The 27,791-nt window shown below is 33.0% G+C and overlaps 1 protein-coding gene across 1 annotated transcript in view; it reads left to right on the plus strand.

Moving 5' to 3' along the window:
- The window catches only part of LOC103597245 (vacuolar protein sorting-associated protein 13C), a gene marked incomplete at its 5' end in the record, with an annotated part of 69,778 nt that overhangs the window by 35,906 nt on the left and 6,081 nt on the right, over positions 1-27,791 (plus strand). The window contains 15 exons of the mRNA XM_008581066.1: positions 3,991-4,132; positions 5,165-5,305; positions 6,243-6,324; positions 6,449-6,518; positions 7,118-7,229; positions 7,352-7,465; positions 9,688-9,827; positions 10,921-10,948; positions 11,345-11,458; positions 12,278-12,353; positions 13,009-13,172; positions 14,845-14,890; positions 17,654-17,777; positions 18,272-18,386; positions 23,529-23,617. Of these exons, the coding sequence (XP_008579288.1) occupies positions 3,991-4,132; positions 5,165-5,305; positions 6,243-6,324; positions 6,449-6,518; positions 7,118-7,229; positions 7,352-7,465; positions 9,688-9,827; positions 10,921-10,948; positions 11,345-11,458; positions 12,278-12,353; positions 13,009-13,172; positions 14,845-14,890; positions 17,654-17,777; positions 18,272-18,386; positions 23,529-23,617 (1,557 nt within the window). The remainder of the gene's footprint in view (positions 1-3,990; positions 4,133-5,164; positions 5,306-6,242; positions 6,325-6,448; positions 6,519-7,117; positions 7,230-7,351; positions 7,466-9,687; positions 9,828-10,920; positions 10,949-11,344; positions 11,459-12,277; positions 12,354-13,008; positions 13,173-14,844; positions 14,891-17,653; positions 17,778-18,271; positions 18,387-23,528; positions 23,618-27,791) is intronic.

The raw sequence follows: 27,791 nt of genomic DNA on the forward strand, positions 1-27,791 counted from the left end.
CATTTTTTTTTTCTTTTCTTTTCTTTTTTTTCCTTTTTGTCTTTTTTACTGACCGGTAACGGGATCGCAACCCTCAGTGTCGCGCCTGTACCGGGGACCGGCAATGGGATCACAACCCTCAGTGTTGCGCCCACGCCACGCTCAGCCAGTGAGTGGGAACTGGTCTCCACATGGGATCCGAACCCTCGGCGGGAGCGCCGCCACACTCCCAAGCGGCGCACTCTCCATTGCGCCACCAGGCCGGCCCACCATTTTTTTTTTCAATGGATTGTGCTTTTGGTGTTATATCTAAAAAGTCATCTCTATACCCAAGGTCACCTAGATTTTTTCCTGTTATCTTCTAGAAGTTTTATAATTTGTGTGCATTTGAAGTCTATAATCCAATTTGAGTTAATTTCTGTGATTGTGTAAGCATTATGTCTGGATTGATTTGTATTGCATATGGATGTCCAGTTCTAACACCATTTGCTGAAAACACTATTCTCCATTGAATTGCCTTTATTCCTTTTCATAGATTAGTTGACTGTATTTGTTTGGGTGTATGTCTGGGCTTTCTATTCTGTTCCGTTGATCTATTTCTCTGTTCTTTCATCAATCCCACACTGTCTTGATTACTGTAGTTTTACATTAAATCTTGAAATTTGGTACTATCATTCTTCCAATTCCAGTTATCAGTTCTCTCCTTCAATGTTTTGTTGGCTCTTTTTGCCTTTCCATATAAACTTTAGAATCAGTGTTGACGTACACGAAATAATTTGCTGGGGTTTTTATTGGGATTGCATTGAATGGCTAGATCAATTTGGGAAGAACTGAGATCTTGACAATTTTGAGTCTTCATTTTCCTGTACATGGAATAGCTGTCTGTTTAGATCTTTGGTTTCTTTCATCAGACTTTTGTAGTTTTCCTCATATAGATTGTGTACATATTTTGGTAGATTTTGTTTTTACCTAAGTATTTCATTTCTTTGGTGCTGATGTAAATGGTATTGTGCTTTTAGTTTCAAATTCCTATTGTTTATTGCTGGCATATATGAAAGCAATTGACTTATATACTAACCTTATATCTTGCCACCTTATTATAATTGCTTAGTAGTTATAGGCGTTTTTTGTTACTGTTGTTGATTCTTTGGGATTTTCTTTATAGACAATTATGTCCTCTGTGAACAGACAGCTTTATTTCTACTTTCCCAATCTGTGCACCTTTTATTTTATTTTATTTTCTTGTTTTATTGTGTTATCTAGGTCTTCCAGTACAGTGTTGAATGGGAGTGGTTTGAGTGGACATCCTTGCCTTGTTCCTGATCTTAGTGGGAAATCATCTAGTTTCTCACTATAAAGTGTGATGCTAGCTGTAAATTTTTGTAGATGTTCTTTATCAAGCTGATGATGTTCCCCTCTATTTCTAGTTTGTTCAGTTTTTATTATGAATAGGTGCTGGATTTATATAATTTATACTAGATATTTTATTAAGTACCTTTATTAACTGGTATTCCCTAAATACATTGTATAGTGAGGACATTGTTAACACTTTTTGAGTAATATCAGCAAGCTATTTTATCATTATGCAAACTGTATTCTCTAATTAGTGTCAGCAAAGTATGGCCTGTTAGCCAAATATAGCCCACTGTCTGTTTTTGTACAGCTTTTGATCTAAGAATGATTTTTTTACATCCTTAAATGGCTAAAAAATTAAAAGAAGAATATTTTGTAACACATGAAAATTATGAAATTCAAAGTTGGTTGCCCATAAAACAAAGTTTTATTGGAACAGCCATATTTATTCTTTTACATGTCTATGGCTGTTTCTGCATCATTGCTCACTGCACTACAAATCACAGTGAATGTTTGAGTGTCATACATACTGCTATACTGCAACATTCAAGAGGAAAGTGGACTTTGTCGCCCTTTTAGGGCTTAATGGAATGTGGATTATCTTATCAAATTAAATTGTAAAGCATTATTTTGTTAAGACATTATAGGTGTGTTAAAATAATGCAGTGCACATTGACATTCCAAACTAAGCATACATCCCAACATTCCCAAATCATGGGAGAGCAATGGTTAGAAGAATTAGAAAATTTAAGACTGAATACCTCATCACAGCAGAATTTCTTCACAAAAATAAAAGACAAAAATGAGGCTGCAACCAAAGTAAGTTTCTGAGTGACTCATTTGTTAACCAAGTAAGGAAAGCCTTTTACCAATAGTGAGTTAATTGAATCATGTCTGATTCAGCAGCTAAAGAAATGTGGGCAAAGAAAATAAACTTGTTTAAGGCCATTAGCCTTTCAGTGAGAACAGTTGTTTAAAGAATTGAGGCCATTCAGGGCAACATCTATAGTCAATTAAAAAAAAGGGAAATGACAACTGAATGGTTTTATTTGTCTCTTGATGAGTCAACAGATGTTACCAATATTGTTGTATATTTGAGAAGTCAGTGCTGAGTTTGAAGTGACTGAAGAATTAGCATCTGTGAATAGTCTGCCTAGAACAACTACAGGCAAGAATGTTTTCAAACAGGTTGAAGAAATACTAATTCAGTACAACGTGAAATGTAATCTTCTAAGAATTATTATGACTGATTATAGGAAAAATATGTTTGGAGCAGAAGAAGACTTAGTTGGAAAAACTCACAAAACTAGTGAAAATGTAACGTGTTTAAAACCTATGTTCATTGTATTTGTCAGCAGGTACTTAGTGGAAAATATTTGAATATACGTGTTATCAAACCAGGAGTGTCAAACAGTGAATTTCATTCAGCCTTGTGGACAACCAGTATCAGTTCTGTGAATTTTTATTAGAAATAGCCCTGAGTGTCCTGACTTGTCTTACCACACAGCAGTTTAGTGGCTTTACTCTGGTAACTTTTTATTCTTTTTGAGTTTCGGGCCAGGATTAGAATTTTTCATAACAGAGCTACCTTCAGCTGCTACTAGTGAACACTGATTGGCTTTGGAAATTAGCTTTTGCTGCAGAATTAATAAAGTTTCTTAACGAATTTCAACCTAAAATTAGAAGGCAAAACAGCACTGATAAATCAAACTTATACTGCAGTTAAGTTGTTTTGACAACTAACATTTGAATGACAAGTAATGTTGAGCTTTTTTATATACTTCATGTGCTGTCCAAAGTTAAAACAAGAAGCAAGATCTTCACTTTCACACATATTTGGAGGGGATATTTTATGACATGCACCTTCAGTTCCAGCAACATTTTATCTGACCTCAATGCAAACACAAAGGAAATTTCTACATTTCAAAGACTATTCGTGCAATTGAGGAGCTTTATCTTTAATTGGAAATGATCTGCTGTGTATCAATACGCTATCTGGCAAATATCAAGAGAAGAATTTAATAAAATTTTATAAATGCCTTTTAAGTGATATATAAGCTCAATTAAAATAATATTCTCCTAGATTGATATCAGTATTTGGCAGTACCTATTTGTGCGAAATGACATTTTTAAAGAAGCTCATAGACCAGCATTAACAGATGAGCATTTGCAATAGATTTTGATAATAAGGAACATTAATTAGGTGAAATGCTGTCACCCTCACAAAAAGTGTTTTCTCACTAATAGACTTGTGTTTTTAAAAATTGTACTCTGTTGTTATGTTTACATTTTACATTTCATCAATTAAAAATTTATGGAAGTTTTTTTATCCTCTCTCTTTATCTAAGTACGTATGTAGTAACTTCAATTTTGACTCAGCCTGCAAAGCCTAAAATATTTACTGTACGGCTCTTTGAAGAAAAAGTTTGCCAATTCCTTAATTGATTTATTGATGTCAGTGTGTGATAGAAAAATATTTTCTCCTGTCCCTTTCCTTTATGTATTTGTGCAACACAGATATAGTTGTATTATAGGAAATCTCTTGTATCAATATAATTTTTATAGGATATAGAGAGTTGCAATAATCTGGAGTTGAATAACAGTTCCATGAACCTAAGTATACATTCCTGATTTTATTTTCTTTGTGAATTATTTTAGTTCTGGTGTTGTTTGGGAGATGAAACCAAAACAGAAATGGAAGCCTTTTAGTCAAAAGCAGATAATCTTATTGGAACAGTCCTATCAGAAATATCAAGTATCAGGAGACCATGACTGGATTAAGCTAGACAATAATTTTGAGGTATACCAAAATTTTTTGTTTTGATTTTTATATGTATATTTTGTTGGTGGTGTTGGTAGTAAGTAAAATTTTAATGTCCAAGTAAAGATATGAGTGTAGAAATTACCTTATTTATTAGTAAATAAACATTTATTACTAGTACTGGATGTATTGTTATTAAATCATATACTATGAAATAGGATTTAAACATGTTTCCCTTCTGAATTTTATAATTTGTTCTGTTTACAAATCTGATAGTTTCATGGAACTTGTTTGGTTTTCAGTAGGATTATGGAGAAATTAAGATTGTTTATTGAAACCTTTTCTTTTATATTTAGAATAATACCTATATATTGCTAAATAAAGACTGTGTAAAATTATGTGTTTCATTGATGAACCCCCCCCCCCTCCCCGCGCTCAATTAAATTCATTAAACGTGAATGATTGTTAGATCTGGGTAGGCGTCTATAAATAAAAGTATGGTTTACATGGGCTTTTACACAGTTAAAACTAAAAGTCACCTTTGCTCTAAGAAGCCTTGAGAAGTTTGACTGCAATTTCTGGCTTGCTCTGGTTCAGTCATGCAGTTTGGTTACTATTTATCTTTGGTGTCTAAATCGTTGAGTTTGCACTGGTTACCAGTTAGGTTCCTCATCCATCCCCATCACTGTTGGCCATGCTTAAATAAAAAACAAAGAATACAATTAGTGTCAGTCATTAAAAAGCTATTAGCTTTCCATTGCAAGACAAATTTTAAGAATTATCTGGAATTATCCATTACTGTTGAAGTTTTCTTTTATGTAAAGCATGTTTTTTTAAAAGTACAGACGCCATAATTGAAAGGTTTCACAGTTTTCTTGTTTTCCTAATGACTTTGTTAGAGAAGTGATACTTCTGCTTCAAAGATCTCAAGTGTAGATCACCTTAGATCTTTTGGTAAGACACAGAGATAAAGACACCTCTCTCTTTCAATTTGATAAGTAAACATATATTTAAAATGAAATAGCTACTCTGTTAATACCAGCTCATCATAAAAACGTGCTTGTTTTCCAGGTCAATTTTAATAAAGTTCCAATGGAAATGCGCCTCCCTGTTCGGTGCCCTATTAAACGAGATTTTTTGTCAGGAATTCAGATTGAATTTAAGCAGTCTCCTCACCAGAGAAGTTTAAGGGCCAGGTTGTACTGGCTTCAGGTAACATTGTCATCTTCCACTAAATAGTTATTTCTAATCACTGTTGGAATCTTGGGAATGAATTTTTTTTTTTTTTTACAAAGTTGCGGTTTATATTGTAATTGGTATCTTTTCTTTTTGTTTGTATATTTTTTCTCCTTCTCTCACATATCCTGTTGATTCAACAACATTTTACAATCCAAGTCCAAAGACCTTGTGACTATTGAGATTATTTAATTTGAACAGTTAGCTTGCAAGAGTGTTATCGTGCACTGAGATTATGATATTCTAAGATGTTCCTTTGAATTTGTAATGGGATCCCCAAATAAGATTTTCCTTTATCATTCTTCATGGCAAAGAACAGGGCTTTTTTGGAGGTTCTTTTTGGATGCTTACATCCTCCCTCTGTCCTGGACTCTCTCCCTTCCTTTCTTTTATTTTTTTTTTTCCAAAATATTTTAACATTTGTTTGTGCCTATTTGTGGAGCTTAGTATGTTGTTTCAATACATGCATATTCTGTACAGTGATCCACTTAGCATAGATAGCATAGTTTTATACCCATTATCCCACCTCCCTACCTTTCTTTTAACTAGTAAGTACTATTTTGGACATTTTAGTTCTTTTTCTTTTTTTTACCTATACCCTATTTTCATATTCAGTCTCTACTTACATTTTATTTAAACCATAGAGGGTTAAAATCTCACATGATCCACAGGTACAACTATTTTTATTAATGGTGTACAATGTTAATGCAGTTATGAGATATAAAGGTTTACTATTGCTGAGGTGTATAAGAAATTTTACAGATTAGAAGTGAAACTACTAATAGCACCCACATATACATGCAGATACCTAATTATGATGAAATTAGTGGCTAGTTCTATAATATTGTCTCTGAAACTGAAAGTTTAAGTCTAGGCTATTTTAAATTGCTGAGTTGGTTTTGTTTTCTTTCAGGTTGATAGTCAGTTACCAGGTACAATGTTCCCTGTCGTATTTCATCCTGTGGCCCCTCCAAAATCTATTGCTTTGGATTCAGGTAAAACACCAAAAATTAAGTTGAGATATAGGTATACTGTATTTATAAAAGTTAAGTAGACATTAGTTTTACCTAGTTATAAAGTTTGAGGTTTTTTAAAAATTGTGTTCTTTCTTCCTCTTAGAGCCCAAACCTTTCATTGATGTGAGCGTCATCACAAGATTTAATGAATACAGTAAAGTCTTACAGTTCAAGTAAGTAAAGACTCCCACTGTTTGCCTACAGGAATTTAAAATGAGAATCTATTTTGAAAATAAACTTTACTCTTTTTGAAAGTGATCCACTTTTGGTCAAATAATTTTTTTCCTCAAACTAAAATAATAGTCTGTACATATTTTAAAGTGTAGAATTTCTTCAACCAGCTTTTCCCCTTTGTAACTCCAATTAGAATATAAAATAGTAAGTGAAATATAAATCATATATATTTTTGTGAGCTGTGTTTTTGAAAGTACTTGCTGTGAACTTTAAAAATTGGTTAATATATGCCATGCCACCTAGTTGTATGTGCCTCTTCTGTGACATGATAAATGGGCATTTGGGACTTTAAGTGCTAAGTTTCATATAGCAGTATTATCTTGAGTGAAGCTTTCACTCTAGTGAATAATTCTCGGTCTAAGCAGACCTTGACCTTATTACATAATTTTTATGTTAATAAAAGTCTATGTAGACTTTGATCTTATTAACATAATTTTGATCTTTCTGTGCCTTTTGGCTAAAATCAAAGTTTTAACATTAAAAATTACAAGGCTTGATAGAAACCCTCTTCTATCTTTTAAAAAATTCTTTTTCTTAGGTATTTTATGGTCCTCATTCAGGAAATGGCCTTAAGAGTTGATCAGGGATTTCTAGGAGCTATTATTGCACTGTTCACACCAACAACTGACCCTGAAGCTGAAAGAAAAAGGGTAATAGTTTTTATTTTTTGGGAAAACTATAAAATTAAAAAAATTTAAATTAGCCATTTTTTGAACTAATTGTAGCAGAGAAAAAAATTTAAATGGAAATTCTTGATTTATTTTTTTTTCAGACAAAGTTAATCCAACAAGATATTGATGCTCTGAACACAGAATTAATGGAGACTTCAATGACTGATATGTCCATTCTTAGTTTCTTTGAACATTTCCATATTTCTCCTGTTAAGGTTTGTTGTAATTATTATTTTGAAAATTTAGTGGAATTGTTGTAGAGCTTTGAAAGGATCTGTGTACAAATGTAGGTTTTAATTTGTTGTGTGACATATTTGGTGGGAATTTTGTGTGATTAATTGAAATAATTAAGACAATCCTCTATAACATATGTACAGCCGTAATTCCCACAGAAGAACCACCAGAGTGTGTTCTCTGGTCTTGAATTAATAACCCTTTTATTCAAGGAAGAAGCTGACAAAAGCATTTCTTAATTAAGCGTGGCAGTCTTACCAACGTTTAATGTTTTGGTTGCACTTTGTAACTACTGTCACTGTCTAAACAGAAAGCTATAATGGGCGCCCTAACCAGCATGTGAAAATGCTGAAGTTTCTATTATACTGTTGATGTGGTGTTTTTCCCCCTTCCAAAATTTGATTGTAACTATGAGAGTGGAAAATTGGATACCTTTCACTTGCCTGATTTTGTACTTCATGAACCCATTTCCTCTTCCCCATTTCTTGTTTTATGGGGGAAGGTGACTGCTAGGTAAATTCACAAATCCTATCAACCATAATGCTCTAAACTTGTGCAATGGGCCAGATTTATAATTAAATAACTCTAAAATATTTATGATCCTTTACATTCTCAAAAACTGTTTACAGCACATTATTTTCAATTGCATTCACCAGTCCATTCAGTTAAATGACTGGATTTATAAAATGGAATTACTATTTTTAATTGACCTTTGGCAGTCTCAGACATATCCCTAATGTCAGGTTTAAAACTGACATTATTTTATGTGATAGGTTTTTTTCTCCATATTTTTTTTGAAACATATTATAATTCATTATACATATTTGTGGGGTACAGAGTTGACTATCAGTATTTGTGTACGTGTGATGATCAAATCAAGATTATTAGCATATTCATCATCACAAAATGTAATTATTTTTTATGTCCATTATCCAGTTTCTCCCTAACACCCCTCCTCCTCCTTTTCTACTTCTAATAGACTATACACAATTTTATTCTCATTATTAACTGAAAATTCATTATTTATGAGATTGAATAATACGTTGTAAACAAATAGTTAAGTAAATATTTACTGAATGCCTATTATCGAAGTTGCTGTGGAGATATAAAACGACTTCATGAGTTTATAATCTAGGGGGGTTATTCAGGATTGATAATTTATCTATTCTTAGGCACTCTGTTAATTGTGCCATGAAGCTGAATAATAAAGATTATGAACCACAATTATTTTCTTAGTCCATGGCAACTTTACCCTAGGGAGGGGCTAGATCTTTGTCCACCTGAGCTTACATTTCTTGGATCCCAATACTCCCTGACTTTGCACATGGGCAGAAGTACACATTTAAAAAACCCCAATAACCAGGTTTCCCTGGCCTTGCTCCAAATCCACTCTACTTGAGGTATATTGGTTAGGTAAAATGCCTAGGGAATGACAGAATGAGAAAGGAGAGTCATCTGTTTTTCTACATGTTGAATTATCTTTTACCTGTGTCATCTTGCACTGTTGCACTAATGATGATACAGCATGAAGTAGACGCTAAATTGGAATGTGGAAATCTCATGTTTAAGTACTGAATTGGAGGGTTTGTGGAAGCTGAAAACCTTATCACTATTTTAAAAATTTATCTGACAATTTGCTAATTGTTTCCATAATTGCCATCTCATTGTTATTGATAATTGTTGTTGTGGTATAATTATAACGTAATCATTATTGTTAACTGTTGCCATAAGTGATTTACCTTAATTGGATAAAAATAAATGATTATCCATTATTTTGACTGGTAGACTACTTGTGTGCCAGTTGGTGTGTTTTTCTTCTTAAAATGATTATGCCATTTTTGTTAAGTTGTTGGTCTCCTCCATATGCACAGAATGGTATTTATACAACACTTTGAATAAAATTAGAGTCTATTTTTGGAACAGACCAATTTATATTTTACCAAAAAGTACTTGAGAATCAGATACAAGGTCTTCAAAACTTTTATGGAAAGATTTGTATTATTTTTTACTTCTGTTTTTCCATGAACTTTTTGAGGGATCCTTGTATAAGTGGGTTTTTCTTTATGATGTATAGAATGACAAATAATAGCTTTCACTATTAACTCCAATTCAAAGACATTTTTGTATCTGGAAAATCTGGTTTCTGTGTATGTAATTTTTTTTGTTTATAGCTTTCATTTATTGAACATTATTTTTCTTTCAGTTGCATTTGAGTCTGTCCTTGGGTTCTGGAGGTGAAGAATCAGAGAAAGGAAAACAAGAAATGATTGCAATTCATTCTATCAACCTCCTGTTGAAAAGCATAGGTGCTACTCTGACTGATGTGGATGACCTTATATTCAAGTAAGACTTCTGTTAAAGTACACTGGGAAAGATTTGGACCAGGGTTATGTTTCTGAGTATTAATTCTCTCCATTTGTGCAATGTTAGCTCAGAAAAATGATAATTTACTACTTACACTTGAAGAGTTTGGTTCATTTCAGATTATACTCTTAAAGTATGCTTATTTTGTTCATGCAATAAGGTAAAGAGTCTTTTTTTGGTGGGGGTTACTCATGTGTAGATAATACACGAATGTACAATAAAAATTGAATTATTTTAGGAGTATGTTTTAAATTGACCATGTTTTAAAACAGAATTATGTTTAGAAATATGTAGCAATATGGTGTGATTTTAGCATAATCGTATAGCAAAGTATTGATAGTAAGAACTCTTTGCTACATTTAATATGACAATATTTATGTAGGCCAGATATGTACAAATCCAATAAATGTATATTGAATTGAGTATTCAACAATGATATTGGGGCAAGTAATTACCTGGGAGAAGAAATTCATTTAGAAGATTTCCACCTCACATGCACATTAACTTTCAGAGAAAATAGAGGATAAAATATAAAATTCAAAGTAAAAGACTAAAAAAAAGTTAATTGTTACCAGATCTTTGAATAAAGTCTTTCTAAGTTTAAAAGCAATGGAAAAAAATTTCAGTGGAAGATACAAAATAGATTTGACTACACAAAAATTAAACACTTTACACAAAATCAATGAAAAAAATTAAAAAACCAGTGCCTTTTCCCCTTTGTGATTATACATTTACCTCTTTGGGAAAGAATAGTGATTTTGGAGTCATTATGCTTGATTTCTTCAGTGATTATAGTTTCTAAAAGTAATCTAGTGGAATTGCAAAAGGAATTCTAAGCCAGTTTCCTCCCTATGCCTCAGTTACTCTGTGATTCAAGATGTGTATACACAGAGACAGAGTAGTTGTTACAGGGCCACTTGGGTACCATTGCTATACCAAGGAACTGCACTGTGACATTTCCCTTTCCTTCCTCTGCTAGATGATCCCTTCTCCTATGGTGTGAATAGACATTATGGTTTTTATATGTTCAAGTAAGGATATATTTTCCCTTATTTTTTGTTTTGGTTACTAGGTATTCCCCATCTAGTTTAATTGTGATAGTGATGATATGATAATAATAAAACAACTAACAATTATTGAATTATATATTCATTTAATATGCATACTCACCCATGCAAGGTCAGTATAACCTCCCATTTTATAGATGAGAAGGCTGAGGCCCATAGACACTAAATGACTTGCCTAAGGTCACATAACTGCTGAATGGCAGCCTGTGCCTCAAACCTGGTTCTGTGTAATATGAAAACACCATGTAAAGTATCAGCATAGTGTCCATCACATAGTGAAAGATCAATTAATGGATGTGGTGGTAGTAATTCCACACAGCCTTCCTTTAACACAAACTTAATCAGTATCCTCCTTTTTTTCTATTACATTATAATGTTTCTTACAACAGTTGTAAAGGACTTAACTTACTTTTTCTTCTTCTTCTTTAGTTCTTGAAACAGATGTATGTCCTCGTATTGGGCTTAGATGTGCTTGGAAACCCATTTGGATTAATTAGAGGTCTGTCTGAAGGAGTCGAAGCTTTATTCTATGAACCTTTCCAGGTGTTGATCTTTTATTTATTTTAAGTATAAGTATAGAAAAGTGGATGTTCTGTTTTTTTAATGACAAATGATAATTTGTATTTTAATTGTATCTAGGAACTGAATAATGTTCAAATAACAAAAATATATCAATTTTATGTTTTTATTTTAAAGTACTTGAGATGATATGAAAGATTTTTTAGAATTAAATGAGCAGTTCTAGTGTCTGGGCAATAAAGCAAGCCCACATTTTCCAGGATTTAATGCACTTGTAAGGACACTGGGAGGGTTAGGTAGATTAAACTATTTCAAGGCCATTCCACCACTATGGAAAGGACTAATGGGCCACTAAAAGCTAACTTTGTTTTATATTCAAGCTTTCGTCTAACGTGCTCACCTCCATTTAAAGGAGCTGGGAGCCCAATGTAGTGAGAGTTTTACAAGGACAAAGCATAGAGAATAAAAGGGAAAACAAGAGAGCCAAGAACTTGTGGGCTGTTAGTCTGTTAGCAGTGTAGCTTGCTTTAGCGGTTTTACAAAGTTATACAAAGATGGAACTTTGTACTGGGAGGTCAACTTCAAATTGTGTTTGAATTCAGTGATTTACACCTATCTTGTTTTTGTCTTATTATAGAATTGCTGAGATCATGTGGGTTCAAAGTATCTGCAAATACAATAGGTGTTCTAATGTTATTTGAGGTAGAGGTTGAAAATTGCTTCATCACAATGTTTATGGATCTTTACAGATTCTGTATCTTCATGGAAACCCTGAAATATTACATGAAATGTCTTAAACTTATTTAAGTTTTAAATAATAAATTTTTTTGCTTTTTTGGCCAGGGTGCTGTTCAAGGCCCTGAAGAATTTGCCGAGGGGCTAGTGATTGGAGTAAGAAGTCTCTTTGGACACACAGTAGGTATGTGTCACATATTTGTGTATATGTATGTGTATATATATATATAATCAGTATATATATTTTATTATAGTATTATAAAATGCATTGTTTATGAAAAACAAATGCTTATATTTAATAAGAGAGGGATCATTTTCCTAGTAATTCCTATTAAAAGACATGTTTTCTTGTTTTTAAATAGAGAGCAAGTTAACAGTGGCCTATTAAGAAACTGGGTTTTTATATTTACTTGTAGTGTTGAATCAATGTACAGTTGACTCTTGAACAACACAGGTTTGAACTGCATGTTACCACTTATGAGTGGATTATTTTCGACCAACTGCAGACAGAAAATACAGTATTCACTGAATGTGGAACCTGCGTATCTGGAGTGCCAACTTCTCATTTATGTGCTTTCGAACACAGGGCTGACTGTGAGACTGTATCTGAGGATTTTGGTATACGTGGGGGTCCTAGAACTAATTCCCCATGGATACTGAGGGACAACTGTACTTTAAATAATTTTATTCCTTTCCTTGACAGATGAGAAAAATTAATTTCTGCATGTTTGTGTATGAGACAAAATTTTAAGCAACTGTTTAAAGCAGTTGCATGCTGTTTACTGTGATAATGATCTTTAAAGAAACAATGTGGCTGACTTCTATGGGCCTTTTGATAGGTGGTGCAGCAGGAGTTGTGTCTCGAATCACCGGTTCTGTTGGTAAAGGTTTGGCAGCAATTACAATGGACAAGGAATATCAGCAAAAAAGAAGAGAGGAGATGGGTCGACAGCCCAAAGATTTGGGAGACAGCCTGGCTAGAGGAGGAAAGGGCTTCCTGAGGGTAAGTCTCCTGCTGAATCTTCAAGAAACCTTCAACGTGTGTGTGTGTGTGTGTGTGTGTGTGTACACTTTAGAATATGTATTCCACCTGGTTGTTTGAATCTTAGAATGCTACTTATGAGTCTAGGTCTGTCAGAGTAGCAGTAGTGATAAATTGTGGGCTTTCTGATTTCTTTCTTACTTTCTTACTCTCCTTCCCCATTCTCACCATCAGATCTATCCCTCAAGTCCCTAGACTTACTTTGGCTTTTGGGCTGGAGTAAAACTATAATGATGGCAGTTAGCAGTGGTGTGGAAGGTGAGGTGGTGGGAAGCAGAGAAAGACCGTAATGATGGTGACTGCCGTGAGGAGGACTCTCTAGGTGGCCGTCAGTTGACCATTTCTGTAGAAGGGATGTGTGTGAAAGTTAAGAGTTGATAGATAAACCAGGAACTGCCTTTCATTACATTTCAATACTTTAAAAATTACAGGCAGTGTGTGAATACCATTTAGTTATAGAGGTAATGTATGAATATTCTTCTTATAAAGAATATATAAAAACTTATGTTCTTTTTTTACCTAATTTATTTATTATTATTATTTTTTATTGAAACGTAATTGATCATGCATATCTGTTGGATACAGCATTGAATATCAATATCTGTGTGCCATATATGATGTTCAAGTCAGGACAATTAGTATATTCAACGTTACAAAATGTAATCGTATTTTGTGGCCCTGAACCAATTTCTCGCTAACCTCACCTCCACCTCCCCCTTTCCCACCTCCGGTGGCCTCAGTTCCATTCTCTCCTTTTGAAAGTTCAATGAGTTATTGTGATGGTTGTATCTTTCTTTCTTTTTTATTTGTTTATTCTTTTAGCTCCCACTTGTGCGCGAAGACATGCAGTATTTCTCTTTCTTTGCCTGGCTTATTTCAGTTAACATGATTTGCTCCTTTTAATAAGTAGTTAAAACATTATAGGTAAAGCTAGAGCACTCTTTCACCCCTCACTTCTGTCCAAAGGTGTCTTAATTTTTTCAGTTTAGTGACTGTCCTTCAGTTCTCTTTCTGTGTGTTTATAGAATATACAGGTAGTTTTAGTTACTACCATTACTTGACCATTATTAAGAATATAGAATCATATTAATGTTGTAATTTTGGAGATAATTTCAGTAATTGCTGTGTTTGTGCCAATGATTTACAATTTCGTGTTGTATTCTCTCAAGTGCTTTATTTGTCAGGTTGTTTGCTATCCTTGGGAGTTTCCTTTATTTTCCGTTTTCTTCACTTTCACTCAATTGCAAAGTAATCTCATTTAAATTTGTAATTAGACTTTAGAGATCATTTGGCTCAATTCACTCATTTTACTAATGTGGAAACTGAGGTTTACAGCAATTGAATTGACTGCCCGTGATTACATAGCTGATTGGTACCAGAACCAGATTTAAAATCTTTTCACCTGCTTTACTGCTCTTTCTATTATAAAATTTTATAATTCATTTAGAATTTACAGTGATGTAATATTTTAAAAATCATGGCATTGACATGTGCATATTGTTTACATTATCAAAGAAATCCTTAAATTAAAAAAAGAAGTTATTTTCATTATGTCTGTAGAGACCTCTAGTGGTTGGTTTAAAATTAAGCACCTTCCATTCAGTCAAGACTTTATGATTGATTTCCCTTTCAGGGAGTTGTTGGTGGAGTGACTGGCATAATAACAAAACCTGTGGAAGGTAAGTTGAGAATATTTCTTTCCTGTAGAAAGTCTTGAAGAGCTGATGCATGGTAAAAAAAGTAGATGTTATTTCTACTAGATATTTGATTGAGAGAATTACTGACTGAATTTTATATTCATAGTCTTAAACTGTATTTTCATCAGACCGCAGAGAGGTTAAGTAGTAGACTGTGATTCAGACTTTTAATGCTTTTGTCAGCAGGGCCATAGATAAACTAGATTATATTTATTCGAGGGCCTTTGGGCCTTCAATAGCAATTGACTTCATTTTTTTGTTGTTGTTTCATCCCATTAAAAAAGCACGTTGCTTGTTCAGTGCAATCCCTATCAAAATCCCAAAGAAGTTGACTTCTTTGCAGAAATTGACAATTTACATAGAAATTCAAGGGACCCAAAATAGGCAAAACAATCTTGAGAAAGAAGAACAAAGTTGGAGGAGTTACACTTCCTAATCTCAAAACTTACAAAGCTACAGTAACAAAGAGTGTGATACTGGCATGAGGATAGACATGTAGGTCAGTGGGATACAATTGAAAATTCAGAAATAAACCTTTATATTTATAGTTAATTGGTAGATAATTCAATAAGGAAAGAATAGTGTTTTCAACAGATGGTGCTGGGACAACTGGATATCCACACACAAAAGAATGAAATTAGACCCATACATATATCATACATAGAAATGAATTCAGAATGGATTAAATACTTAAATGTAAGAGCAAAACTATAAAACTCAGAAGAAAATGTAAAGAGTATATCTTCATGACTTGGGGAGAGGCTAAACTCAGATATGACACCTAAAGCACAAGGAACCAAAGAAAAAATAAATTGGACTTCATCAAAATTTAAAGTTCTTATGGTTCAAAGGACACCATCAAGAAAGGGAAAAGACAGTCCACAGGATGGGAGAAAGTTTTTGCAAATCATATATTTGATAAGAGACTTGTATCTAGAATATATAAAGGATATATAATGTATATAAACTCAGTGTATTAGTCTGTTTTGTGTTGCTTATAACAAAATACACGGAACTGGGTAATTATAAAGAAAAACGAAATTTATTGCTTACAGTTTCTGAGACTGGGAAGTTCAAAGTCCATCTGGTGGTGGCAACAGTGACCCAGGGGTCTCACATTGCAAGATGGTGGAAGCAGAGAGAGAGAAAGAAAGACAAACTTTCCTTTTCTTTTAAAGTTCTTAGAACCATGCCCTTGACCACCATTTTTAATCTATTCACTACTGCATGGTCCTACAATCCAATCACCTCTTCAAGGCTCTACCTTCCAATTACCCTAATAGGATTTCCCACCCTCTTAACAGTAACAGTGGGGACAAAGTTTCTAATACATAAAGTTTGGGGGACACAATTAAGCTTCAGTGAGTTTTGGAGGGACAAAATTCAATCCACTACACTCAGTCATAAAATATAAGCTAATAAATATATAAACTAATAAAATAATATATAAACTCAGTATTAAAAAGACACTCCAATTAAAAATGGGCAAAGGATGTGAATAGACATTTTTCCAAAGAAGATACTCAAGTGGCTCGTAAGGAAAGGAAAGGATGCTCAACATCAATAGTTCTCAGGGAAATGCCAATCAAAACTACAGTGAGATACCACTTCACACCTAGGATGGCTAGAATCAGTTGTTGAAGGGTGTGTGGAGAAATTTGAACCCTCACACACTGCTGGTGAGAATGTAAAATAGTGCAGCCGCTTTTGAGGAAAATAGTCTGGTAGTTCCTCAAAAGGTTAAACAGAGTTACCATATGATCCAGCAATTCTACTCCTAGGTATATACCCCAAAGAACTGAAAACAGCTTTTCAAACTGAAACTTATATGAATGCTTGTAGCAGCATTATTCTGAATACCCAAATGTCCATCACCTAATGCATGAATAAATAAAATGTTGTATATCCATACAATGGAATATTATTTAGCCATGAAAAGGAATCAAGTACTCATACATGCTACAAGGTGGATGAACCATGAAAACAGGCTGATAAGTGAACAAGTCAGTCACAGTAGACCACAATGCCCAGAATAGGCAAATCTGTAGAGATAGAAAGTATCTATCTTTCTTAGATAGGTTGCTTAGGTCTGGGGGAGGAGCAGGGAGGAAGAGAGGTAAATTGGATAGAATTGGCTTGGGAGGGTTAGCGGGAAATGAGAAATGATTGCTAATGGACATGGGATTTCTTGTTAAGATGATACAGATTTTCTAAAATTGATTGTGGTGATGGTTGTACAACTCTGGATATACTGAACAGCATTTAATTTGTATACTTTAATGGGTAAATTTTATGGTATGTGAACTATATTTCAGTAAAGTTGTCATATTTAAAAAATATATACTGCTTGAAAAATCTTCTGATGGTGAGCATAAAAAAAAGAGAGAATGTTTTCTGGTCAGTTCTTAGAACTTCCAGCCACAGGTATTGACTACACTCCTAAACCAGTAGTTCTCAAACTTGAGCATGCTTTAGGATTAGCTGGAGTGCTTATTAAAACACTGATTGCTGGCCCCACCCCCAGAGTTTCTGATTCAGTAGGTATGGGGTGGGGTCCAAGAATTTGCATTTCTAGTGCACTTTGAGAACCACTATTTTATTGCTGTAGAATTAAATTTGACTTCTTTAGAAAGCCAAATTCTTGTAAGCTTCCTGGGCGTAATCAGTATTTGACTCAGGTTTTTGTTCAGTTCAAACTTGCTTATTTTAAAATGTCTTTATACATTTATTGTCGGTTTTGTGAAGGTGCCAAAAAAGAAGGAGCTGCTGGATTCTTCAAAGGAATTGGAAAAGGGCTTGTGGGTGCTGTGGCTCGTCCAACTGGGGGAATCATAGATATGGCCAGCAGTACTTTCCAAGGCATTCAGAGGTAATTGAGTCCATACTATGTACAAAATATGTGTCTGTGTGTGAATTGTTGCTAGGGATACATAAATAGGTTAGATACTTTGTCTGCTCTTAAGGATCTTAAAGTATAAGTGAAATCTATGACAACTTCACAAGAATAGAGTACCAACAGAAAGGAGTAAGAAAATACTTTTTTTATGGCTCAATTTCTCTTTTATTCAATAAATGTTTATTGGTAGCTGCCATATGCCAGGTACTGCACTATATACCAAGGACACAAAAAGTAGATGACCTAGTCTCTGCTTTTATTATTTTGACATAATTCTTTAAGAAAAGGGTGGAGGGCTTAGACTCAGACAGACAGATTTAGTTTTAATACTTTTTGCATTATTTTGGGCAAGTTATTTAAAATTACTCTTTTTATCAAATATTTCTGTGTTTAATCAACATATATATTGTGTTATTTTGAAAGATTCTTACATATTTTCTTACACCTTACTCTGCTGCCTTAACCAGAGCAGCAGAATCAACTGAGGAAGTGTCCAGACTTCGCCCCCCTCGCCTGATCCATGATGATGGCATCATTCGTCCATATGACAGACAGGAATCTGAGGGCTATGACTTATTTGAGGTAAATTATATTCTTAATGGTTATAAGTGAAATTTAATTTTAAAGGTTTCTAGGACCAGAATTTCATGCGTGGTTCTTAAAGTTTCTGATTTATAAACTTATTTGAAAAATTACACATTGGAGAGTAGAATTACACAAAGAGTAGAATTTGATTATTCATTTTTTAAAAAAAATTTTAGCCTAACGTGTTAAGTGGAAATAACTGATAATTTTTTTCTGCACAGGAACAAAGCTTTTTTTGTGCAGAAAAGATAATGTTAAAAGAAGTCATAAGCTGTATCACCATTTCTGTAGTTGCTCATTTAGTTAATGTTAATTTTGGTTTCCTGCTTTATAGCTAATTATTGGAATTTCACTGCTTCCTTTTCTCCCAACCAAATTAATTTATTTGCACTACTTTGTAAATCTAGATTTATTCAGGTAAACAGAACTGGAAGAGAGAAAAAAAAATTATATACAATTATAATCTTGTTAAACTCTAAAAATGTTTAAGAATTTTTGTGCTCTTATTTTAGTTTTAACTTTATTATATTTAAGTTATATATACATATATAAATTGCTATTCTGCTGTAACCGGCTTTCCCCCAAAAGAAATTTATTTACATTTTTCTACCTTGACTTTAAAGGAAAATAACTCTTAATTGTTCTTAGCCTTTGGTTTTTATTGTAGATGATCACATTTTATATTTCCGCATGCTTCTAACTTTATTTTCTTTGTTTTTCTGCCTACACAGCAAGAACTGGAAATACAGGAGTAAATGTTTCCTATACTACTTGATTTCATCCTTAAAAATCAAAACAAACTGTGGTATTAATTGACTGTGTGTGAATTAGATTGTCAATTTTAATGAAATTTTCTTTACAACTCTCATCTTCATCTGAACTTTTTATCATAGTGGCTTGACTACAAATAAAAATGGTGGTATTTCTGGTAGTGCTGTACAGAAAGAAGAGATTAGTATAAAAGATTAAAGGATGCAGGAAATCAACTCTCTTCTCCGTTTAGTAGGTGAAAGACTTTATTGGACTGAGAAGCACAGCCTTTACTATTATTTTGGAAATTTTATCTTTTCTTATGTTGTTCACATGCATTTCAGGTAAAGTTAAAAAAACATACAGGACATTTATATTATGTCCAATCTAGTGAATGTGTTCTTTAGGTTTGTAAATCCTGATGATGAAACTACTTAGCTTTCTGTTTCACAAATCACTCTAAATTTACTCAAGTTGTGGGACTATTAACTGGGTCAGATATTTTCATTATTGAAGTGTCAGTGCTCTTAGACTGCCTTTAGACCTCAAATAAGAGTTGGCAGATGAATTTTACGGATATGTTTCCTCAATCTCTTTTTCTTTTTTAACCCCTTGGTACTGTTGCTAAATAAATGGCAATCATTTTATAATTATGTTACATTTATTCTCAGCCTTTAGCATTTGTGCTTTTCAGAGATTGGATCTCCTTGTTGGTTATGCTGATTTCATAATTGTCAGTTTTAATTATTGTAAATAGAAGTTAAACATGTAATTAGGCAAATTTAGACTGCCTTTAGACCTCAAATAAGAGTTGGCAGATGAATTTTACGGATATGGTTCCTCAATCTCTTTTTCTTTTTTAACCCCTTGGTACTGTTGCTAAATAAATGGCAATCATTTTATAATTATGTTATATTTATTCTCAGCCCTTAGCATTTGTGCTTTTCAGAGATTGGATCTCCTTGTTGGTTATGCCGATTTCATAATTGTCAGTTTTAATTATTGTAAATAGAAGTTAAACATGTAATTAGGCAAATTATTTATGTGGCACTTGAATATATAGATGTCTTTATTTTTAAAACCTGACCGTTTTGCTTTTAAATCCTTAGAGAAGATTTAAATTATTATTTTGAAATTAGTGCCCCACAAGTAATCTCAAAGTAAGTTATGTTTTAACTTTTTAAATGAGTGGTGGGAGTGTTTAATTTGACTTAGCTCTGTCTTACCTAGCAACTTTCATGCTTACCCCCCAAATTGAAACCAAAATATAAACTCAGATTTAATGTATTATGTATTTTAAGAAAATGAAACTGTTAACATATAACTGTTCAGTTGGTTTATGTATTTTTAAAACTATATTTATCAAAATAATAAATGCTTTATATTTAAAACAAGCACTTTAGAGAAGAAATTATGACATCCAAAGACCAGCATGTGCTGGATATACAAAAGAAATAAAACTTCTGTCCTTATGGGACCAAGTATGACAAAACATGTGAATATGAAACGTAGTTGGCAAACTTTACTTGTGTCCAGGTAATTGAGGGTTGGCAAAAATGTCACCACGTGTATAGTTTTCTTTGGAAATCAAGCACAGTCACTAATGCAAGATGCTGTCTTAAATCATCACTAAAAGTTATCCTGCCTAAGATTCTTAGATAAAAGTCACGATTTTTAATTTTCCTGGATATATTACAGTTTTAATGAGACTTAACTTTTGGGAATGCCTATAACTTGTTAAGATATTTTTCTTTACTTAGTGTTTACTTACTTTTTGTTTGTTTAGCTCTTTTTTTATTAACGCTTTCCTTATGATTTCCCTTTTTACAACTGTATGTCAATAAGCACAAACATTAAGAAACTTTTTATTTTAGCTAGACATATAGTCATCTTCTTTGATTTCTTCGTTTTTGTGAAGATATCAGACAACCTTTTAAACTGTAATATAAATTACTGGAAGAAATAGAATGATTGTACATTAATGAGAGGACTTGGTAGTTTTTTCCATGGGTGGCAAGTGTAGCCACGGATAATTGAGAAGTTTAGGCTATTTTATCCCTTGCCTGTCTTGCTGTGATTAGTTAGTTGGCTAAAAATCACTTATTCATTATTTAGGCTGTGCTGGATATACAAAAGAAATAAGACTTTTGTCCTTAAAAGATCAAGTACACAAAACATGTAAATATTAAAGAGCAGTAGAGTGTAAAATTATGTCTTCCTACCTCTTATTATAATATGGGCAAATCCTAAATAATTTATTTGGGGATCTTTTGATCCCCATTTTCTTTTTCTCCTGAGTATTGCTCTGTATTCTTTAATCCTCACCTTTGAGAATTACTAAATCATATACTATGTTTTCATAGGATATACTCTTCTTATACTCTGTTAGGATAATTTTTATACTGTATATAAATGTATAGCTAGTTTTTTGTTTAATATTCATTTGTTTCACATACTTATGGTCATACAATATTTAAAGTGGTGTTCCTTTTCTTTTTAATCATATTTTTCCATGTTCTTAGAAATGCTTCATTAATTCTTAATTTTTACATTACCATCTCTTGAGGTAACCTTACATTGTGTAGTTGACTATTCTCCATTCTTGACATTAAAGTTGTTTCTGTTATTTTACCAACAGTAATAATGCTGTAATAAACATTATTATACATTTTTCTTTTTTATATATAATTTCCTTAGAATTTATTTGAAAAAATTGAATTACGGGATAAAGGGTTTTTGCAAAGTATTGTTAAGTTTCTCAAGTTATATTTTGGGAAGGGGGAGTGAATATTTTATCAACTAATCTCGTTTTCTGCTGTCATCAGTGACACATACCTTAATCTGAATCTCAGAGTGTGGTGGATTTTTAGCAGTGTTGAAAGCAAGGTTTTCTAAAGTGTATTATGGTGACAAATTATATTTTAAAAGTTTTCAATGATTTGAAGCACAATAGCCTGATAAGTAATGAAAATGCATACAAGATGGAGTGGGTAATATTTCTTGTACTTGACTACTACTAATTATCTTAACATATTTAAAATTCAAACTGAAGATAAATGCACCGAATTATTATATTCGTTTCCTGTTTTCTCCTTGAAGAAATTGAGGTATAAAAGTTAAAAGATTTTAGCTAATTCACACAGGTGGTCTGTGAAACAGGTCTTTGTTGCTATGAAAATTAAACTCTTCTCTGAGACTCATTCTGAGAATGAAACCCCAGTTCTTCTTTGTGGGTTCTTCTTTCTTGTTTATGGCTTTTTGTAATTGTCAAAGAATGACTGGGGATCAAGCATGCTTAAATGTGTATTTAAGCATTGAAATAAGAGCATCAAGTGTGCTTTCTCAGCTTGTGATTATATTGATGATCTTGGTGTGTTGTATTCTTGGTTATAAAATGTTGAGGTCTTATTTATTCAGTATGTTTCTGTTCTGTATTTTCACATATATGATCTTTAATCATGTAATACAGGTAATATCAATAATAATATTTCATTAGCATTCATTTAAAAAACTATTTTGTTGGTTTTTAATGTGTGTTGCCTAATTCAAGTCACAATAGTTTTGAGTTAGTTGAAAAGGAAAATAAATGTATTTTAATGTGCTACTGTTTATACCTGAATTATTTTATGCTTGTATTTGACTTTAGAAATAAATTGTGCCAGCTATTTTGAAGTCTTAGAAATTCTTCGTTTAGATTAATATTGTCATTACATTTTCTTTTCTATAAGAAATATAATTTGATATATAAATATACTTCTCAATGCATGTTTAATCTATAAGACCAAATATTCAAAAACATTTAACATCAGTTATCTTAGAATTTTATTATGTATGTAATATCTACCTCTCTGTAAATTAGTGGTTCTTAACCTTTGAGAGGGATCACAGAGCCCTTCAAAAAATCTGATGAAAAATACTAACCATCTTCTGAAAAAAGTTGCAGAACTGCATTTTCAGAATTTTATATTCTATGTTAGATGGTTCATAGATCCACTCCAAAGTTTTGCTGTAGACTCCTGTTTAGGAATCCATGTAATCTTAATGTAGTAATTTTATACTGGCATATGTTTATATGTTCCTTAATTAAATGTGTGATTATTTCTGGTAGATGTTTTAAAATTTCTGAGTTACTATAGAACAAAATATATCTTACCAGAAGATCACTTGGTAAGCATTTGATACATATATTTCTTTTAAGGCAACAATGGAAGTTAATTTACAAACATTCTATGAACAATTTTTCTAGCTTCATGTGCCAATATGCAGAATTGTTCCTATGTTTTTAATACATTTTTCCTCACACTATTATTATAATTAGGTAACATACAGTATTGTAAATACTATTTGAATGCATATACTTCCCAATCTTGAGTCTGGTTTCCTTTTCAGAATCACATCAAAAAGTTGGAAGGAGAGACTTACCAATACCACTGTACTGTTCCTGAAAGCAAGAAGACAATTCTTATGGTTACAAACAGGTATTAACTTCAAATGACATTTTCTCAAATGCAACTTAACTTGTGTAGATCGTAAGAATTTTGAAGGCTAAACTGGCAGAGGGAAAACTATACTTCAGTGGCAAAGTATTCGTTTTCACAGAACTGCAAAAATCCAGAGTTTAGATAGGTCCTTTGAAATAATCTGTTCCAACCTCCTCATGTTAGAGATGCTGAAACTGAGATGCAACATGGTTTAGGGACTTATTCAGTTATACTACTGCTGAGAGAGTGAGTCTAGAATAGTCTTTAGATCTGCAGTTATATATATCGTTATATGTGATTTATAAATCCAGTTTGGAGGGTTAATTCATGAATCACTTTCTCTTACTAGGTTTTATTTGGGGTGATTATCTTACCCCTTTTAAAGGATGGCTTTATTTCTGTGTGTGTGTCCCTGTTTTTCTAAGCATTTTGGAAGTGGTAGATAATTTTCTCAGATAAAAGAACTAGGACTAAACGACCAAGCTTATTTTCCTGGAATTTACCCTGGATAATAAACTTATCTCAAAATGACAATTATAGATTAATAATTTTTAGAACTTTCTAAGTGATGTATTTTGTAGGATTAAGGCAAAGTACTTACAGTAGTCAAAATCTGCATTAGATTCCTCACTACTGTGTTTGAATATATTCAGATGAGAAGGAAACAAAGGAAAGCTGAATGACATGATTCACACTTTTAAACTTACAAGTTTTTTCAAAGAGAAGGCTAACCCGTCATATAAAAGATGGAGTTATCCACTCGTCTGATTTGCACATTAGTTAAGTAAAAATACTCACAAAACAATAAATCTAAAAAGCAGCTTTTGCGAATTTGACAAGTAATCTCTTATATTATATGCCTATAATTTTATATTGTCTCCCTTAGACTAAACCCAACAATGTTTATTTATATTATGTATTGTACTGAGCTTATAGTAGCAATGTGTTAGTTTATTTGAAAATCGTATACCTTTTATATATTTCAGTACTATGCTATCAGAACCAATTAGGGTTTTTTTTGCATGTAATACTACTTTAGTAGTTGTTTGACTTAAAACATTCTGTGGGAATATTACTGTATATATTATATAACTGGCTTTTCTTCAAGTAAATTGAAAAAAAATCATAGTAATTTTAAATCTAGTCACTTATGGAGCTTTTTAGGAGGTAATTAGTAAAATATTCCTGACCAGTGCAATGACTTAGTCTCCTTGCCAGCTTTTATAAACTTTGTAAAAGGAATCTCTTTGACTGAGTTATTTATCATTATGCTGACCTGTTTGACATGTAATAATTACATAAAAATAGTATTTCTTCCAAATTCAGTCTTCTTGAAAATAACTTATTTTTTATTGGCTAAAGTAATGCTTAGTCGTTATAGATAATATGATCAGGAGTTGACAAACTTTCTTTAAAGGGTCAGGTAGTAAATATTTAGGCTTTGAGGGCCATACTGTGTTTCTCAACCTTTTAACTCCGTGCTTGTGGTGGGAAAACAGCCTTGAGCAGTAAATATAAAAGAATGGGTATGGCTGCGTTCCCGTAAAATTTTATTTATTAAAACAGGCCTTGGGTAGGATTTGGCTCCAAGGCCGTAATTTGCCCATTCCTGATATAGATAATTAAAAAGATGAAAATAACTAACGTTAACAATACATTCTGGTTTGCCTAGATCAGAGCTGATTTGTACCTTTTATCCCAACATATTAATAGCTATTCCTCTCATTGTTAAAAATGTCCTAGTTTGAGAACAATACATTCTGGTTTGCCTAGATCAGAGCTGATTTATACCTTTTATCCCAACATATTAATAGCTATTCCTCTCATTGTTAAAAATGTCCTAGTTTGAGTAATAAATTCTATGATAGCCCCTAAAAGCATCCTTTACCAGCAGTCTCACCACCCAGAGATAACCACTATTAGCTGGCATATCAGATTTTTGCAGTATATATATTTTATAAAAATTATCTATAAAAAATGCATTGTGTGCATTTTAGTAACCTCGGTTTTAACAGTATACTGTGATCATCTTTCGAAACTATTATTCTTTGACATGATTTTTAATGACTACATAATGTATTTGTGGATGTGCTATAATTTATTTAAATCCTCTCTTATTGTTTGACATTGTTTTCCCCTTCCCAATATTTTATTATATCTTTGCAGCAAAATATTTTTTGCCTATTATTTCCTTAGAATAAATTCTTAGAAGTGGGATCTCTAATTTAAAAGTTGTGAAGATTTTTGAGGCCTTTTCTGTGTATTACCAAGTCATTTTTCAAAAAGGTTGTATCAGTTTTTCACATCCACTCCCAATGTGAAAGTGTTCTTTCTCCTGTGTTTTGTTAAGACTAGTTTTTATCATTTAAACTTTCATTTTTGCTACCTTAATGGGTGGAAAATAGTTCTTTAAATTAGCATTTCTTTGGTTATTGAGTATGAACATTTTGATATATCATCATCCATTTATATTTTCTATTTTTTGAATTGTTCATATTCTTTGCTTATTTTTCATTGGTATGTTAGTCTTTTTCTTACTGAATATAAAGGATATTTTGTAAATTAATGACATTAGCCCTTTTTACCTAGTGTACTATTGACATTTTAATGATTATAAGTTGGGTTTTTTAATATATAGTAGTTTTAATTTTTCCATATTGAAATTCATCCAAAAGTTAGTTCCAATATTTTTTTTCTTACCAGTTTTTAGAAACAACACACAAGTTCTTGTGACTTAAATTTATAAGTTTAACATTTAACCACTAGGTTATAGCTCCACTAGTTGGTCCTAACTCCTCCATAATTTAGTAATCTTAAAAAATTGATTGTTGAGCAGATTTGTTTTAAAACCATCAATATATGACAGATACAGGGGCACAGAGATGAAAGTTACATCTTCCCCGTCTGAAGGGAGGGATCTACACATTACATACAGTGTGTTAGGTGCTAAGAAAAAGTGATGTGCAGAGACTCTGAGGAATACGAAAAACTCTTGGTCTAGGTGAGGACCAAGGTGTCATGGGGAAAGTGTCGGGGAGGCTTTGTAGATTGGGGAGGGGCAACTTGAACGAGTCTTATAGAGTATGTAGCTGTCACACAGGTAAACAAGAGGCAATCAGAGACAGGAAACAGTGTGGCTCTGTGAACAGTTAAGATCAGTTTGGAATGGCTGGATGGTAGGATGTTAGTGGGGAAGCATTGGGAGATCTCATATCTTAGGGGCTTAAAATTTCAATGATAACATGATGGAGAATCACTAGTCTTTTTTATGATATAGTCTGTTATTTTATTGTTCAGTATCACTCACAGCTTCTCACACAGAGGTATGTGCACATAGTACACACATGAGTGATCTTTTCTTTCTCACTGGACAGTTGTAAACAAAGAGTTGTATGAGGAGGTTTGCAGTTTACAATGATATCTGGAAGCAGTTTGGATAGTGGATTAGAGGAGGATCAGACTGGAGACAGGGAGACCAGAAAGAGACTGTTTTCTAGTGCTACACCACAAACTACCACAAAATCTACTTCTAAGCTCTGATAATGTTGTTGGCAAAATTCAGTTCCTTGCAGTTGTCAGACTAAGATCCCTGTTGACTTGATCTCTGTCAGCCGGGGGGCTGCTCTCAGCTCCTAGCGGCACCCTCATTCCTTGCCATGTGGCTGCCTCCATCCTCAAGCCAGCAAGTTGCCTTTGAATCTCTGGCTTCTTGGTCTCTGACTCAGATTTAAAGAGTGCATGTAAAGGTCAGCCCACCACCGTAAACGGTTTTTGCTTAAAGGCACCTGTGCTTTATAACAAAACCTAATCATGGAAGTAAAATCTATCATATTGACAGTCCTGGAGCCATACACCAGGAGATGGAGACTCTTAGGGACCTTCTTAGAATTCTTTCCACCACAGAGACTAGGGCAGTTATCGGGTGGGAAGAGGTGAGGACCTAAACTAGAAGAATGAGGGTGGAAATAACGGAGTAGACTTAAGAGATGGCACTTGCTGACTGATAGGATGTGGAAGAGAAGGGAATATAAGATGACTCTCTGCTTTTCTACTTGCATACCAAAAGGGCTGGTGGTACCATTTATGGTAATTTGAGGGAAAAGATGGTGATTTTGTTTGTTTGTTTTTGAACTTACTGAGTTTGATTGACATAGCTTTGATATATCAAAAT

Source organism: Galeopterus variegatus, unplaced genomic scaffold (assembly GCF_000696425.1).
Source record: "Galeopterus variegatus unplaced genomic scaffold, G_variegatus-3.0.2 Scaffold2249, whole genome shotgun sequence".
Taxonomy (NCBI): Eukaryota; Metazoa; Chordata; class Mammalia; order Dermoptera; family Cynocephalidae; genus Galeopterus; species Galeopterus variegatus.